Below are 18,640 nucleotides of genomic sequence, written 5' to 3'. Positions count from 1 at the left end.
ATCCAGAATGATTTTTATACTTTTCATGAAATCAGAAATTTTGTTTTTCTGTACCCCTTTAGACTCATCTTGACTTGAAATTGAATCGTATAATTTCATTTCTGCAAGCTATTCTTAACTGTTGATGTATGGTTATGAAAAATATTATTGTGAAAGTACATTTAAAAGACTAACACTTATAGTTTCACGAATTATAAAAAATGATACTTCAACATAATAAACGTTTTTGCATATGAAATTAGAAGATAATAAAAATGATGTAAGTGTGATAGTACCAAGAATTACTGAACATTACCAATATCGCCATAATGATAAAATCACAGTTATTATTAATCACTAGATTATTAATTGCTAGATTACTATCAACAGTATGTTACTTGAAATACTTATTTAATATTATTTTTATAACATATATATCTTTATGTGCCAATCCTAATTCTAATTTGCTACAGAAAATTATGGAAAAACTTTCAAATCCTGCATCCACTTAGAAATCAAAATGTTAACAAATATAACCATAATGCTAGTAGTTTTATCTGTACACGGTTTTATGTTTTTACTACTCAGATAAATTTAGAATTTCTCTTTACTTTTTACTGAAAAAAAAGGGCATTCATAGGATTTGAATATACTACCATCAATTCATTTGTGTGGTCATAATCTTACTTTATATGATGAAATAACATAACTATAAAGGCCACTTAGGGAAACATTATATGATCCTGAACTATAATATAATATGCATATGTATTATGTATTGTATGATATTTTCAAGATCATATAATGTTTATCTACCATTATTCATGTTATCTACTATTTGATAATGTATATCATGTGTGGGATAAAATTAAATGTAAACATGTTTGTAATATTCTGAAATGTAGTTTATTCCAAAAGAGAAATGTAAGTTATAATTTACTGGATATCTCTCCTAATATTTATAAGGTAGTGGTTATAGTCAATCTGTACGTAAATTCCAATAAGTTAAATAGGATGTTACAAATTATTTAATAAGACATTCAAATGTCTGCAGCATGTTTTTTAGAAATCAATTGATTACAGGTAAGCATAGCTCATGTCTGGTCGTGCACCTAGATGTTACAGATGGTAGAGGTTTTTAGTGTCTTATTCAGAAAAATGTTACTCAACTGTGCTGATGGATTTTACTCTTAACCATTTCAAGTCACCATATCATTTTATTAAATATGTTCTTTGACACTATCTGCAAAACTTGATAACATCTGATTATAATCTCTTACCTCCTTCCCCCTACCCACTCACATCACACTCTCCCCACATGCCAGTGATTTTTTTCTACATTTACGGTTTTTTTTTCCTTTATTTTGTTTTATTTATTAACACTGGTGAGTGACAAAAGCATTCTATATGCTCATTGGTTTGTAACTATCGCTTTGGATTGGTGATCTTATTAATGAGTCACAACCAAAACAATACCTGGATTGTCCCGACATCATCAGAAGCTCACAGTTCAGCAATGAGGTTTAGGACTACGTAGACTACTCACTGACCTTCAGTTGACTACTGACTTACTACTTACCTGCGTGGACCCCATAGTAGTCAGCCTTGAAATCATGAATGAATTGGTGTGATGCCAAAAAAAAAAAAAAAAAAAAGCATTTCACAGCTCTTCTTACTATTTTTTAAGCTCTTGTATTCTTTCTGTCCCCTTCATCATGGCTCAAATCACAATTATTTTATAAGTGGTGTGAAACCTGCACACTACATGGTTTTACCTGTATACAGGAATACAAAAATAACAGAACACCTTGAGAACTTCTTATTAAACATTCAATTACAATGTAGAATGTACTCTTATTCATATGACTTCTTATTTTTCTCATTAAGTTATTTACTCACTTTACAGCCAGATCACATCTCCCCTCTGTCTTCCCCTACTAGCCCCATCCTCATATCTCCTCTCCTATTTCTCCAACCCCTTTTCCTAAGAGAAGGGATGCCCCCCGATAGGTACCAACCCAATTTGGTTCATGAAGTCACAGCAGAACTAAGCACATACTCTCCTACTAAGGTGAGAAAAGGCAGCCCAATTTTGAGAAAGAGATCCAAAGGCAGGCAACAGAATCAGAAACATCCCCTGTTAAATTGTTAGGCCAGTTTATTCTTCCCAATATGACTTGCCATACTTAAAAATAGTATTTCTCATTAAAATAAGATGTACTGAAGTCAAGGCATAGTAATTTGTAGTATATAATGAAGGATTTTCTTTTGTATCCAAGACAATATAAAATTCTGGCATAAATATTAAATATGCTTTATCCATCATAAAAATACTTCGTATATAAGAAAGAGTCCTAGGGCTTTATAGATTGAAAACAGTAATCGAATTATAATGAGTTAGTCATGATACAGACATTGCTTTAAAACTTACGGTCTTATTTTCTTTTGGAAATGAACAAGAAGTATCAAAATACTATTCCTATTACTTTGAAATATTAGTGAAATATTATAAATAAATATTATAAAGGCTTCATGTAAACTTAATTGAAAATTATTTAAGTAGGTGAGCTACAGTATAAATATAAAGATGAAAAGTTACATTATGAAGAATGGAAATCCAGATCACGGTGAGCATGCTATGATCTAATGCTAGAAGACTAGAGAATGATGGTCTTTTTACCTATGCAGTTATAGTTTCTACTCTCAGTATCTCTGAGGAATGAGGAACACAGGGAGTTTTTCTCTTTTTTCAATTTATCACTCTGTAAGGGCCCATGATCTGCCAAAGAATAACAGTGCAGACTCAAATCGTATGGAAACACAAAGTGTGTTTTACTCTGCAGAGGTTCAGCATGCAGGGGTCTACCATTTACCAAGTTGTAGAAACCAAGGTGAGCTTACAGGCCTAATTTAAAGCACATTAGGGAATGCCATGGAGGGATAGGTGAGATTTATCTTAAATGGTTGGCTCCATCTCTAGGAGTCTGGGGGTCTTTGGGATATGCTAGGGCTCTGGGGATATTCCAGAACCATTGCTGAGGTTAAAGGGCTAGAAACTATTGTTAATTCATTGCCCTAGCCTCAGGCCAGGAGGCAGGATAGCTTTTGATGGCAGAGCAGTTTCTGATTGGCTGTCAGATGCCTGAGGTTTTTTTTCTAGTAAGTGACTTGGCTGGATTTGCCCAGGTTAGGAAACTGATCTAGGTCTAATCTCATTAAATCTGTCATAGAGTCATCCTGTCACAGTCCTCTCAACTCAACATGAAAACTAAGGGCCCACAGGTTCAAATGATTCTTATATAAAGTTATACAAGATATTAATATGGGTGGGAATAGCATTAATCTATTAAAATATTATATTTAATCTAATAAAATATTTAATATATTTTATTGTTAGACTTCTATAGACATTAAATCTGCTGTGAATATTGCTTTTCTAAGAATCAATGATGAGCAGATTCATGATGGAATAACTAGTAAATTAATTGTTCCATTTGATGAACAGCAACTATATGACTGTGATATTTTCTTAACTTGGAGATCTGATGATCATTGAATTTTTGAATTATTAAAATCATTGATAACACCTAATTGCAATCCACCGTAAAAATTAAGAAAATGTGAGAATTGCTAATAAACACTTTGCCAAATATAAATCTAATACTATGATTTACTATTAACTATACATTTATATTGTATACTTAAGTGGTTTGTCACAGTCTTCCAAAACAACTTATTAAGCAAAAAAGAAACTCATTTTGGACTTCTTTTATGGTTTGCTTTGAGTTCTGCCTGCTTATCTTCTTGCATATAGAAATGGGTATTTCATAACACAAGGTAAAATTTATGATCCATAGGAGGTTAATTTTACTCCAATCTGATTTAGATCTAGGAGAATGAGAGAGAGAGAGAGAGAGAGAGAGAGAGAGAGAGAGAGAGAGAGAGAGAGAGAGAGAGAGAATGAACTGGAAATGACATAGACCTTTGAACACTCAAAATCTACCCCTAATGACATACCTCCTCCAACTATACCATATCTACCCATCCTTTCTTAATGGTTCCACTAACTACAAACCAAATATTAAAATCTATGAGAGTATGGTGAACATTTTTATTCAAACCACATTCCAGCAGCTGGGTGTGATAGTCTCTGGCAGTATTATACTGCAAATGACACTTAGTCCAAATTCAGACTACATAATCTTTCACAGTTTAAAATTCTAAAGTCCTTCAGAGACATAAAGAAACCTCTCAATTTTCACAACCAACAAAACCAAGTTGTGGAAGTTGCATTTTTCTTACTACTATATGGGTTTTGGGTAATTACAACAGACCCTCAGGCTTGACAGCAAGCTTCTTTATTTTCAGGGTCCAGCCTCAACATAGATCAGAGTTCTCAACTGGAAGCAGGGATATTTGGAAGTCACATAATAAACAGATACAGACTACTTTCCAGGTACAAACTGACAATTTTTCAAGGCTTAAAGTTGCTCTCTCTCTCTCTCTCTCTCTCTCTCTCTCTCTCTCTCTCTCTCTCTCTCTCTCTCTACCTCTCTCTTTCTCTCATATATTGAGGCTGCACATACTCTGCATTCTCTTGAATACTCTGCTTCTCTCCTCTGTTCTTTTCTTTTCTCAAATCCCACACTCCTACACACATCTGTGTATTTCCCGTTCACTCACTCAATATTCATCACATACACCTTACACACACTCTCCACACACACATATCAGGTTCTCTCTTCACTCACTCCGCACATTCTCATGTTCTACTCACTCTACATTCATCTCATGCACACCTCACGCACACCTCACTCTCTCCTTACTTGCTCTCTACTTGCTCCTCATTTGCTCCCTCTTCACATGCTCTCTCTCCTTTCTCTTGCCCCAGTCTTTTATTGATACTCCAAAAGCAGATAGAGAAAAAAAAAGACATTGTATATTCATTGCCAAATCAAATTCAAAAGAATAACCACATCCTACAAAGAATCCAGAATTACAATGGTTCCCCAATGTTTCAAGCTTCCCCTATTCCCAGCTCTGTGGCCAAAATAATAATAATTGAAAATTTCTCATTATTTAAACTTTAACTTTTGGCTTACTAGACCAGATCTCAGAGCTCTGAGGTCATCTACTTGCATATTCCTGTAAAGCAGGAATGATAAACGACATGGGCAAAGCTGTCAGGCAGTGGCCAGAAAGAATCAAGTTAACTCTTAACTCAGTAGTTCCACTAGCTTTCTGCTTCTTCACATTGCACACAATGACTCTCTTAAGAGTCCTAGTGTTTTGACTAAGGTTTACTAATATGTAATTTTCTGTATTCTATACTTAAGAATTTATATATATTGTTTAGAGATGAGACAACCAGAATAACAATTTCATTTATTTAGCATTTTGATTTCTAATAGGACACAGACTTGCAAGTTGGTTTATTATTTTCTCTAGCAAATTAGAATTTGGATTGACACATAATATTATATATATTTTTAAAGGTAAGATTGAATAAGTAACACAAATAAAACTCTATTAATGGTAATATATTGATTAATAAGCTACTGATTAATATTAGCCTAGTGATTGCACAGGTTTAGAGACACTGGTAATATTCAGTAAAATATGCTGAGTATCATATTTATATCAATTTTATCATCTAATCTTCAAACACAAAAAGGTTTATTATGCTAAAGTATCACTGTTTTGAACTGATAAAATTCTTAAAGTTAGACTTCTTAATATACTTTCAAATAATTATTTTCATAACTATATACAAATACCTACCTACCAATAGCTTTGAGAAAAAAAATAGGGGTTTCAATTTGAAGTCAATATATGGCTAAAGGGATATGAAAAAAGAAAATTTCTGATAATATGAGAACTCAAAAATTATTCTGAATTCATTTGTGACTTATCAGCTTCTTTTTAGCATTTTTAATATCTTCATCTCTCAGTGTGTAGATGTCTGAATTCACTTGTGACTTATGAGCTTCTTTACGGCATTTTTAATATCTTTATTTCTCAGTGTGTAGATGGCTGGATTAAGGACAGGTGTGATGACTGAGTAAAATACAGCAAGAAACTTGTCAACCCAGGTGATGCTAACTGGCCACAGATAGATGAAAATGATTGGCCCAAAGAACAGCAGAACCACTATGATATGGGATGTGCACGTAGATAGGGCCTTTGATGAGCCATCTTTAGAGTGATGTTGAACAGTTAATAGAATATAAGTATAAGATATAAGCAAGAGGATGAAACAAGTTGTTGCTAAAATGCCACTGTCAACATTTATTAGGATTTCCAGAGTATCAGTATTCATGCAGGCTAATTTCATCACCAAAGGAATATCACAGAAAAAGCTGTCTATCACTCTAGGTCCACAGAAAGGTAGATCCAAAATCAAGAGCATCTGACTAATGGCATGCACAAATCCAACAATCCATGATATCACAATGAGCCAGATGCACTTCTGTCTGTCCATGATGCTGCTGTAGTGGAGTGGCCTGCAGATGGCCACATACCGGTCATAGGCCATTGTTACAAGAAGCACCATCTCACCTCCTGCAAAGAAATGTACACAGACGATCTGGCTCATGCAGCCCCCGAAAGAAATGGTCTTGTTATCTTTTAGGAGGTCAGTTATCAGTTTGGGGGTGGTTACCGAGGAAAGGCAAAAGTCAATAAATGATAGGTTAGCTAACAGGAAGTACATGGGAGAATGGAGATGATGATCAATGATGATCAATATCACAACAAAGAGGTTGCCTACCACAGCCATCAGGTAGAGGATGGAAAATGGTAGTAAGAGGAAGATCTCAAGTTGCCTTGAGGAACACAATCCCTGAAAAATAAACTCAGAAGCCACAGTATGATTAGAGTCTTCCATTAAATAAACAACACTAAGGACCTGCAGAAAGAGACAGATGAGAAAGAGAAAGAGAGAGAGAGAGACAGAGACAGAGACAGAGACAGAGACAGAGAGAGACAGAGAGAGACAGAGACAGAGAGACAGAGACAGAGAGACAGAGATACAGAGAGAGAGACAGAGAGAGACAGACAGATAGACAAAGAGACAGAGAGAGAGGAAAAAAGACAGAGAGAAACAGAGACAGAGCAAGAGAGAGACACACAAAGAGACACAGAGAGAGACAGAGAGAGAGTTGAACCAAAGTCTCCTGAAATAGAAACAATAATGTTTTGGTAAGAGTTAAGGAAACAAAAATAATACAAATTAAAATCTTAGCAACTTATCCAGCCCACATTTAAATTATTTCTTTCTTATGTTTGTACATTGTGTCTTAGCAGAGACGCTTCAATTATTGTTGTATGGTGGTCAACAACTTCGTATATCTGAAAGACAGTATGTATATTGTTTAAAATATTAGTAGAAAATATTATCCTTATATTTTAAGTATTAAGTCAACATTTTGTGTACAGATTCAAAGATAATTTTCTTCAATGAGTATCTGAGAAAAAGTTATAGCTTCTTGGCCATTGTAATTTTAGACTGACCAACTATTGATACATTTCAAACAAAAACTCAAAATTCCAGTCTCAGTTCTATTTTTGGCTGTGTATCAGCACACAGAATAAACCAATATATAAGCATGTTGAGAAAAATCTGTTGGTAAAATAAATTGAGAACAGGGGTGCTGAAGGTACATTGTCAGCATTATCGTTTCTTGAACTTTGGTCTTATCAATAGAAGCGTTTCTTTGTCCATTCTTATAGGCTTTAACTCCAAATGGTTAGATTTCATACAACAGTTCAACGGTTTCAAGAAACCTTCTTACTCTGCCTCTCAATCTTTTCTTCCTCTCTTTATTCCTTCCTTTTGTCCTCCTTTCTTTCCTTCTTTCATTCTTCCCTCCTTCCTTCCTTCCTTTCTTCCTTTTGTCCTCCTCCTTCCTTCCTTCCTTCCTTTCTTCTTTTCTTTTCTTTCTTTCTTTCTTTCTTTCTTTCTTTCTTTCTTTCTTTCTTTCTTTCTTTCTTTCTTTCTTTCTTTCTTTCTTCTTTCCTTCTTTCTTTCTTTCTTTCTTTCTTTCTTTCTTTCTTTCTTTCTTTCTTTCTTTCTTTCTTTCTTCTCCCTTTACTTATTCCTCATCAAAATTCCTATTCTTTCTCTTTATTACTTTTAGATTTGATATTGGAAGATTAAAACATCAAACTATTAGCAGATATTGTGAAATATTTCTATTAAATACTTTAAAGGCATTCTGTTGAAAATACTGGTTATTGATTTTCTTGTGCAAATCTCTTCAATAAAGTAACAATAATGGAGTGCAAACACATACTTGTCTCTAAAGCCTCCAACATTACTTCCAGAGTAGTGGATAACTGACAAGAAGCTTGATTTTGAGAAGTCAAAACAAATTAATGATATTTGCAAAAATGGGTACTTTACTATTTAAAGATGAAATACAAATACAGAGTTTGTGTAATTTCTTTGTGTTCAAAATTCAGTGTACTTAACTCTTGAATATCTGTGGCATTTAAATCATGGCTTTTATTGATTTTTGTAAGTTATTAGTGAATTATGACTATTCTAAGCACATCTACTTTCACCTCTCTCTTACCTCTATTAACTACTTTCCTAGAATATTGCCTGTATTTTGAGATAATAAAGAATCCAATAATCATTAAACATTGGATCAAGTTTATTGTCCCATGAACACAGTACTTTTCCAAGCTAAGAGACTTAGAACTTATAAGAGTACAATAAGAACTCATTAGATGTAAGCATGTAAAATTGCTTTAAATGTCCAGTAGTCTCAAGGATTTGTTGAAAGGGAAAACTTGTACAATGATACTTTTTTGTACAAGTTTTTCATCAAACACAATTACAAATGCAAGACCCACTGTAAAGTCATCAAGGGGATAAAACAATAATTGTGCTACTAACGCAAAGGAACAAACCTTAAATGAGTAGTTGCAATGAAAATGAAATGTAGCAATTATTTTATGATGTACTCATGCTACAGGGATCACCTTGTAAACAGTTCCTTTCTTTTGATTGATGTCTCCTCTAATTCTCCCTTGAATCGGAAGGTATTTCATTGTCGTTCCTGCTGTGACCAATTTTGTTAAGTGTTTCACCTCAGTGTGGCTTATATACACTGACAGCAGTTATGGCTGCCTTGGAAACATTCCCATTCTCACATTAAACAAGATTAAGCAGTTGGAAAGACTTTTGCTTTTATAATCCATGGGGATCTGTAGTCTCTAATGTCTACTGATTTTAATATAAGAACTCAATAATAAAGAAAACAATTCTGTTCACTTTATAAATATTGTTATAATTTTTTGTATTAGTATTTTGCATGCTTTGAAAATATACATGTTATACAATGAATCACATGTACCAGTGAGTTTCTATAGCAGGTAAAGTCATTAGCTGCCAAACCTGATTACCTGAGCCAGTTCCTGTCACCCTCATGGAAAGAGAGACCATCTCCTTCAAGTTGTCATATGACCTCCACACCTGTGCTGTGGCATGTGTTACTATACATATATAGACATGCCTAAAAATATGCCAATGGGCACACCCATAAACAAAAAAAGTATTTATTTTTAAAGAGAAAAATCTTGCCTGTAGTTTTACAGTTCACATATACATTTAGACAAGCATCTCAACACCTGTAAATGGCAAAAGAACCATTTGTTTCCTGCTGATTGTCCTCTGTTACTTTGTTTTCAACCCATTTCATGCCCATAACTCATGCAAAGAGTCTTATGGTTTGTACTATTTGTATTTTAATCCATTTTATGGAGAAAATAACAGTGAACACCATTAGCTTTTGATATACATACAAATAGTGAAGTTGGAACTTCACTATTTTTATTATTTTTATATTATTACACTATGTGCAATAAAAGCATCTAAAAAACCTTTTCAACTTTTTATCCCATAATACGACTATATTAAGTAGACTTTTCATTCTGTACAGCAACTCTCTAGAATAATTAAGCACAAAAGCCTGAAAATTTATAATAAACTCTAATTTTTTTTATTTCTTTACCCACTCCCCTACTGATGATTGCAGTTCTAAAACTTTCCGTTTATTATCTTTTATTTTAATTTTCTTCACTGTGTAATGTTTTTTTTAATTGCAAGTTCTTTACATAAAGTTTTTATAATTAAAAATAAATAAATCACATCCAGGTAACATGTTGAGGTAGAATAGAGCAGAATAAGTTTTAGGCTCTGTGCTCAGTAATTGAAAGTACGATGGGAATGAAGTGAGATAGGGTACCTCATGCTAGCTAGGTCTGAAACATACAAAGCCTCAAATCAGAATCCTGCTTAGTGTAAAGCCTTCTGCTGATGGGGGTGGTTCTAATTGTCATCTTTTAGTATTACTTATTTTTTTTAAATTTTTAGTATTTTTATTACGTATTTTCCTCAATTACATTGCCAATGCTATCCCAAAAGTCCCCCATACCCACCCACTTCCCTACCCACCCATTCCCATTCTTTTGGCCCTGGAATTCCCCTGTATTGGGGCATATAAAGTTTGCAAGTCCAATGGGCCTCTCTTTTCAGTGATGGCTGACTAGGCAATCTTTCGATACATATACAGCTAGAGACAAGAGCTACGGGGTACAGGTTAGTTCAACATGTTGTTCCCCTATAGGGTTGCATATCCCTTTAAATCCTTGGGTACTTTCTCTAGCTTCTCCATTGGGAGCTCTGTGATCCATCCAATAGCTGACTGTGAGCATCCACTTCTGTGTTTGCTAGGCCCTGGCATAGTCTCACAAGAGACAGCTATATCTGGGTCCTTTCAGCAAAATCTTGCTAGTGTATGCAATGGTGTCAGCGTTTGGAAGCTGATTATGGGATGGATCCCTGGATATGGCAGTCTCTAGATGGTCCATCCTTTCATCAGAACTCCAAACTTTGTCTCTGTAACTCCTTCCATGGGTGTTTTGTTCCCAATTCTAAGAAGGGACCTAGTGTCCAGACTTTGGTCTTCATTCTTCTTGAGTTTCATGTGTTTAGCAAATTGTATCTTGTATCTTGGGTATCCTAAGTTTTGGGATAATATCCACTTATCAGTGAATGCATATTGTGTGAGTTCCTTTGTGATTGTGTTACCTCACTCAAGATGATGCCCTCCAGGACCATCCATTTGGCTAGGAATTTCATAAATTCATTCTTTTTAATAGCTGAGTAGTACTCCATTGTGTAAAAGTACCATAATTTCTGTATCCATTCCTCTGTTGAGGGACATCTGGGTTCTTTCCAGCTTCTGGCTATTATAAATAAGGCTGCTATGAACATAGTGGAGCATCTGTCCTTCTTACAGGTTGGGACATCTTCTGGATATATGCCCAGGAGAGGTATTGCTGGATCCTCCGGTAGTACTATATCCAATTTTCAGAGGAACCACCAGACTGATTTCCAGAGTGGTTGTACAAGCTTGCAATGCCACCAAGAATGGAGGAGTGTTCCTCTTTCTCCACATCCTCGCCAGCATCTGCTGTCACGAGAATTTTTGATATTAGCCATTCTGACTGGTGTGAGGTGGAATCTCAGGGTTGTTTTGATTTGCATTTCCCTGATGATTAAGGATGTTGAATATTTTTTCAGGTGCTTCTCTGCCATTCAGTATTCCTCAGGTGATAATTCTTTGTTCAGTTCTGAGCCCCATTTTTTCATGGGGTTATTTGATTTTCTGGAGTCCACCTTCTTGAGTTCTTTATATATATTGGATATTAGTCCCTTATCTGATTTAGGATAGGTAAAGATCCTTTCCCAATCTGTTGGTGTTTTTTTTTTTTTTTTTTTTTTTTTTTTGTCTTATTGATGGTGTCTTTTGCCTTGCAGAAACTTTGCAGTTTCATGAGATCCCACTTGTCAATTTGGGATCTTACAGCACAAGCCACTGCTGTTCTATTCAGGAATTTTTCCCCTGTGCCCATATCTTTGAGGCTTTTCCCAACTTTCTCCTCTATACGTTTCAGTGTCTCTGGTTTTATGTGAAGTTCCTTGATCCACTTAGACTTGACCTTAGTACAGGGAGATAGGAATGGATCGATTCGCATTCTTCTACATTATAACAAACAGTTGTGAAAGCACCATTTGCTGAAAATGCTGTCTTTCTTCCACTGGATGGTTTTAGCTCCCTTGTCGAATATCAAGTGACAGTAGGTGTGTGGGTTCATTTCTGGGTCTTCAATTCTATTCCATTGGTCTATTTCTCTGTCACGCCAAGATATTTTATAATATTTGTGACTATTGAGAAGGGTGTTGTTTCTCTGATTTCTTTCTCAGCCTGTTTATTCTTTGTGTAGAGAAAAGCCATTGATTTGTTGAGTTAATTTTATATCCAGCTACTTCACCGAAGCTGTTTATCAGGTTTAGGTGTTCTCTGGTGGAATTTTTAGGGTCACTAATATATACTATCATATCATCTGCAAAAAGTGATATTTTGACTTTATCTTTTCCAATTTGTATCCCTTTGATCTCCTTTTGTTGTCGAATTGCTCTGGTTAGGACTTCAAGTATGATGTTGAATAGGTATGGAGAAAGTGGACAGCCTTGTCTAGTCCCTGATTTTAGAGGGATTGCTTCAAGCTTCTCACCATTTACTTTGATGTTGGCTACTGGTTTGCTGTAGATTGCTTTTATCATCTTTAGGTATGGGCCTTGAATTCCTGATCTTTCCAAGCCTTTTATCATGAATGGGTGTTGGATCTTGTCAAATGCTTTTTCCACATCTAACGAGATGACCATGTGGTTTTTGTCTTTGAATTTGTTTATATACTGGATTACGTTGATGGATTTCTGTATTTGAACCATCCCTGCATCCCTGAGATGAAACCTACGTGGTCAGGATGGATGATTGTTTTGATGTGTTCTTGGATTCGGTTAGCAAGAACTTTATTGAGGATTTTTGCATCAATATTCATAAGGGATATTGGTCTGAAATTTTCTATCTTTGTTGGGTCTTTTTGTGGTTTAGGTATCAGAATAATTGTGGCTTCATAGAATGAGTTGGGTAGAGTACCTTCTGTTTCTATTTTGTGGAATAGTTTGTGAAGAAAAGGGATTAGATCTTCTTTGAAGGTCTGATAGAACTCTGCACTAAACCCATCTGGTCCTGGGCTTTTTTTTTGTTGGGAAACTATTAATGACTGCTTCTATTTCTTTGGGGGATATAGGGCTGTTTAGATCATTAACCTGATCTTGATTCAACTTTGGTACCTGGTATCTGTCTAGAAACTTCTCCATTTCATCCAGGGTCTCCAGCTTTGTTGAGTATAGCTTTTTGTAGAAGGATCTGATGGTGTTTTGGATGTCTTCAGGATCTGTTGTTATGTCTCCTTTATCATTTCTGATTTTGTTAATTAGAATGCTTTCCCTGTGCCCTCTAGTGAGTCTGGCTAAGGGTTTATCTATCTTGTTGATATTCTAAAGGAATCATCTCCTTGATTGTTTGATTCTTTGAATAGTTCTTCTTGTTTCCACTTGGTTGATTTCACCCCTGAGTTTGATTATTTCCTGCAGTCTACTCCTCCTGGGTGAATTTGCTTCTTTTGTTCTAGTGCTTTTAGGTGTGTTGTCAAGCTGCTAGTGTGTGCTCTCTCTAGTGTATTTTTGGAGGCACTCAGAGCTATGCGTTTCCCTCTTAGAAATGCTTTCATTGTGTCGCATGAGTTTGGGTATGTTGTAGCTTCATTTTCATTGAACTCTAAAAAGTCCTTAATTTCTTTCTTTATTCCTTCCTTGACCAAGGTATCATTAAGAAGAGTGTTGTTCAGTTTCCACGTGAAGGTTGGCTTTCTATTATTTATTTTGTTATTGAAGATCAGCCTTAGTCCATGGTGATCTGATAGGATTCATGGGACAATTTTAATATTTTTGTATCTGTTGAGGCCTGTTTTGATACTAGTTATGTGGTCAATTTAGGAGAAGGTACCATGAGGTGCTGAGAAGAAGGTATATCCTTTTGTTTTAGGATAGAATGTTCTGTAGATATCTGCCAGATCCATTTGATTCATAACTTCTGTTAGTTTCAGTGTGTCCCTGTTTAGTTTCTGATTCCATGATCTGTCCATTGGTGAAAGTGGTGTGTTGAAGTCTCGCACTATTATTGTATGAGGTGCAATGTGTGCTTTGAGATTTACTAAAGTTTCTTTTTTTATGTTAGTTATTTCTCTGTTTTTTTTTAACTTTTAATATTTTTATTACATATTTTCCTCAGTTACATTTCCAATGCTATACCAAAAGTCCCCCATAGCGCCCCCCAATTCCCTACCCACCCATTCCCATTCTTTTGGCCCTGGCATTCCCCTATATTGGGGCATATAAAGTTTGCAAGTCCAATGGGCCTCTCTTTCCAATGATGGCCGACTTGGCCATCTTTCGATACATATGCAGCTAGAGACAAGAGCTCCGGGGTTCTGGTTAGTACATCATGTTGTTCCGACAGTAGGGTTGCAGATCCCTTTAGCTCCTTGGGTACTTTCTCTAGCTTCTCCATTGGGAGCCCTGTGATACAACCAATAGCTGACTGTGAACATCTACTCCTGTGTTTGCTAGGCCCCTGCATCATCTCACAAGAGACAGCTATATTTGGGTCCTTTCAGCAAAATCTTGCTAGTGTATGCAATGGGGTCAGCGTTTAGAAGCTGCTTATGGAAGGATCCCTGGATATGGCAGTCTCTAAATGGTCCATCCTTTCATCACAGCTACGAACTTTGTCTCTGTGACTCCTTCCCTGGGTGTTTTGTTCCGAATTCTAAGAAGGGGCACAGTGTCCACACTTTGGTCTTCATTCTTCTTGAGTTTCATGCTTTTAGTAAATTGTATCTTATATCTTGGGTATCCTAAGTTTTGGGCTAATATCCACTTATCAGTGAATACATATTGTGTGAGTTCTTTTGTGATTGTGTTACTTCACTCAAGATGATGCCCTCCAGGTCCATCCATTTGGCTAGGAATTTCATAAATTCATTCTTTTTAATAGCTGAGTAGTACTCCATTGTGTAAATGTACCATAATTTCTGTATCCATTCCTCTGTTGAGGGACATCTGGGTTCTTTCCAGCTTCTGGCTGCTATGAACATAGTGGAGCATGTGTCCTTTTTACCGGTTGGGACATCTTCTGGATATATGCTCAGGAGAGGTATTGCTGGATCCTCCAGTAGTACTATGTCCAATTTTCTGAGGAACCACCAGAATGATTTCCAGAGTGGTTTTACCAGCTTGCAATGCCACCAAGAATGGAGGAGTGTTCCTCTTTCTCCACATCCTCGCCAGCATCTGCTGTCACCTGAATTTTTGATCTTAGCCATTCTGACTGGTGTGAGGTGAAATCTCAGGGTTGTTTTGATTTGCATTTCCCTGATGATTAAGGATGTTGAACATTTTTTCAGGTGCTTCTCTGCCATTCAGTATTCCTCAGGTGAGAATTCTTTGTTCAGTTCTGAGCCCCATTTTTCAATGGTGTTATTTGACTTTCTGGAGTCCACCTTCTTGAGTTCTTTATATATATTGGATATTAGTCCCTTATCTGATTTAGGATAGGTGAAGATCCTTTCCCAATCTGTTGGTGGTTTTTTTTTGTCTTATTGATGGTGTCTTTAGCCTTGCAGAAGATTTGCAGTTTCATGAGGTCCCACTTGTCAATTCTCAATCTTACAGCACAAGCCATTACTGTTCTATTCAAGAATTTTTCCCCTGTGCCCATATCTTCAAGGCTTTTCCCCACTTTCTCCTCTATAAGTTTCAGTGTCTCTGGTTTTATGTGAAGTTCCTTGATCCACTTAGACTTGACCTTAGTACAAGGAGATAGGAATAGATCAATTCGCATTCTTCTACATGTTAACAACCAGTTGTACCAGCACCATTTGTTGAAAATGCTGTCTTTCTTCCACTGGATGTTTTTAGCTCCCTTGTCGAAGATCAAGTGACTGTAGGTGTGTGGGTTCATTTCTGGGTCTTCAATTCTATTCCATTGGTCTATTTGTCTGTCACTATACCAGTACCATGCAGTTTTTATCACAATTGCTCTGTAGTAAAGCTTTTGGTTCGGCATGCTGATTCCACCAGAGGTTATTTTATCCTTGAGAAGAGTTTTTGCTATCCTAGTTTTTTTGTTATTCCAGATGAATTTGCAGATTGCACTTTCTAATTCGTTGAAGAATTGATTTGGAATTTTGATGGGAATTGCATTGAATCTGTAGATTGCTTTTGGCAAGATAGCCATTTTTACAATGTTGATCCTGCCAATCCATGAGCATGGGAGATCTTTCCATCTTCTGAGATCTTCTATAATTTCTTTCTTCAGAGACTTGAAGTTTTTATTATACAGATCTTTCACTTCCTTAGTTAGTGTCACGCCAAGATATTTTATATTATTTGTGACTATTGAGAAGGGTGTTGTTTCCCTAATTTCTTTCTCAGCCTGTTTATTCTTTGTGTAGAGAAAGGCCATTGATTTGTTTGAGTTAATTTTATATCCAGCTACTTCACCGAAGCTGTTTATCAGGCTTAGGAGTTCTCTGGTGGAATTTTTAGGGTCACTAATATATACTATCATATCATCTGCAAAAAGTGATATTTTGACTTTATCTTTTCCAATTTGTATCCCTTTGATCTCCTTTTGTTGTCGAATTGCTCTGGCTAGGACTTCAAGTACAATATTGAATAGGTATGGAGAAAGTGGACAGCCTTGTCTAGTCCCTGATTTTAGAGGGATTGCTTCAAGCTTCTCACCATTTACTTTGATGTTGGCCACTGGTTTGCTGTAGATTGCTTTTATCATGTTTAGGTATGGGCCTTGAATTCCTGATCTTTCCAAGACTTTTATCATGAATGGGTGTTGGATCTTGTCAAATGCTTTTTCCGCATCTAACAAGATGACCATGTGGTTTTTGTCTTTGAGTTTGTTTATATACTGGATTACATTGATGGATTTCCGTATATTGAACCATCCCTGCATCCCTGGGATGAAACCTACTTGGTCAGGATGGATGATTGTTTTTATGTGTTCTTGGATTCGGTTAGCAAGAACTTTATTGAGGATTTTTGCATCAATATTCATAAGGGATATTGGTCTGAAATTTTCTATGTTTGTTGGGTCTTTTTGTGGTTTATGTATCAGAGTAATTGTGGCTTCATAGAATGATTTGGGTAGAGTACCTTCTGTTTCTATTTTGTGGAATAGTTTGTGAAGAACTGGGATTAGATCTTCTTTGAAGGTCTGATAGAACTCTGCACTAAACCCATCTGGTCCTGGGCTTTTTTTTTTGTTGGGAAACTATTAATGACTGCTTCTATTTCTTTGGGGGATATAGGGCTGTTTAGATCATTAACCTGATCTTGATTCAACTTTGGTACCTGGTATCTGTCTAGAAACTTCTCCATTTCATCCAGGTTCTCCAGTTTTGTTGAGTATAGCCTTTGGTAGAAGGATCTGATGGTGTTTTGGATGTCTTCAGGATCTGTTGTTATGTCTCCTTTTTCATTTCTGATTTTGTTAATTAGGATGCTTTCCCTGTGCCCTCTAGTGAGTCTGGCTAAGTGTTTATCTATCTTGTTGATTTTCTCAAAGAACCAGCTCCTTGATTGGTTGATTCTTTGAATAGTTCTTCTTGTTTCCACTTGGTTGATTTCGCCCCTGAGTTTGATTATTTCCTGCCCTCTACTCCTCTTGGGTGAATTTGCTTCCTTTTGTTCTAGTGCTTTTAGGTATGTTGTCAAGCTGCTAATGTGTGCTCTCTCTAGTTTCCTTTTGGAGGCACTCAGAGCTATGAGTTTTCCTCTTAGAAATGCTTTCATTGCGTCCCATAAGTTTGGGTATGTTGTGGCTTCATTTTCATTGAACTCTAAAAAGTCCTTAATTTCTTTCTTTATTCCTTCCTTGACCAAGGTATCATTGAGAAGAGTGTTGTTCAGTTTCCACGTGAAGGTTGGCTTTCTATTATTTATTTTGTTATTGAAGATCAGCCTTAGTCCATGGTGATCTGATAGGATGCATGGGACAATTTTAATATTTTTGTATCTGTTGAGGCCTGTTTTGTGACCAATTATGTGGTCAATTTTGGAGAAGGTACCATGAGGTGCTGAAAAGAAGGTATATCCTTTTGTTTTAGGATAGAATGTTCTGTAGATATCTGCCAGATCCATTTGATTCATAATTTCTGTTAGTTTCACTGTGTCCCTGTTTAGTTTCTGTTTCCACGATCTGTCCGTTGCTGAAAGTGGTGTGTTGAAGTCTCGCACTATTATTGTATGAGGTGTAATGTGTGCTTTGAGATTTACTAAAGTTTCTTTAATGAATGTGGCTGCCTTTGTATTTGGAGCATAGATATTCAGAATTGATAGTTCCTCTTGGAGGATTTTACCTTTGATGAGTATGAAGTGCCCCTCCCTGTCTTTTTTGATGACTTTGGGTTGGAAGTCAATCTTAACAGATATTAGAATGGCTACTCCAGTTGTTTCTTCATAGCACTTGCTTGGAAAATTGTTTTCCAGCCTTTCATTCTGAGGTAGTGTCTATCTTTTTCTCTGAGATGAGTTTTCTGTAAGCAGCAAAATGTTGGGTCTTTTTTGTGTAGCCAGTTTGTTAATCTATGTCTTTTTATTGGGGAGTTGAGTCCATTGATATTAAGAGATATTAAGGAAAAGTGATTGTTGCTTCCTGTTATT

At 36.0% G+C, this 18,640-nt stretch overlaps 1 protein-coding gene across 1 annotated transcript; it reads right to left on the bottom strand.

Moving 5' to 3' along the window:
• Positions 1-5,947: 5,947 nt before the first annotated feature.
• LOC147005851 (olfactory receptor 4K5-like) lies at positions 5,948-6,865 on the bottom strand. Its single transcript, XM_085829555.1, has one exon. The coding sequence runs from the start codon at positions 6,863-6,865 to the stop codon at positions 5,948-5,950; it is 918 nt and encodes a 305-aa protein (XP_085685681.1).
• Positions 6,866-18,640: the final 11,775 nt, after the last annotated feature.

Source organism: Mus caroli, unplaced genomic scaffold, assembly GCF_978045245.1.
Source record: "Mus caroli unplaced genomic scaffold, Mus_caroli_1 scaffold_2, whole genome shotgun sequence".
NCBI classification, from domain to species: domain Eukaryota; kingdom Metazoa; phylum Chordata; class Mammalia; order Rodentia; family Muridae; genus Mus; species Mus caroli.
The sequence above is the reverse complement of the archived record's forward strand: the minus strand, read 5'-3'. Positions and strand labels throughout refer to the sequence as shown.

Bases quoted from the DNA above. Each gene is read 5' to 3' on its own strand.
- LOC147005851 (XM_085829555.1), bottom strand. From the start codon at position 6,865: ATGGAAGACTCTAATCATACTGTGGCTTCTGAGTTTATTTTTCAGGGA.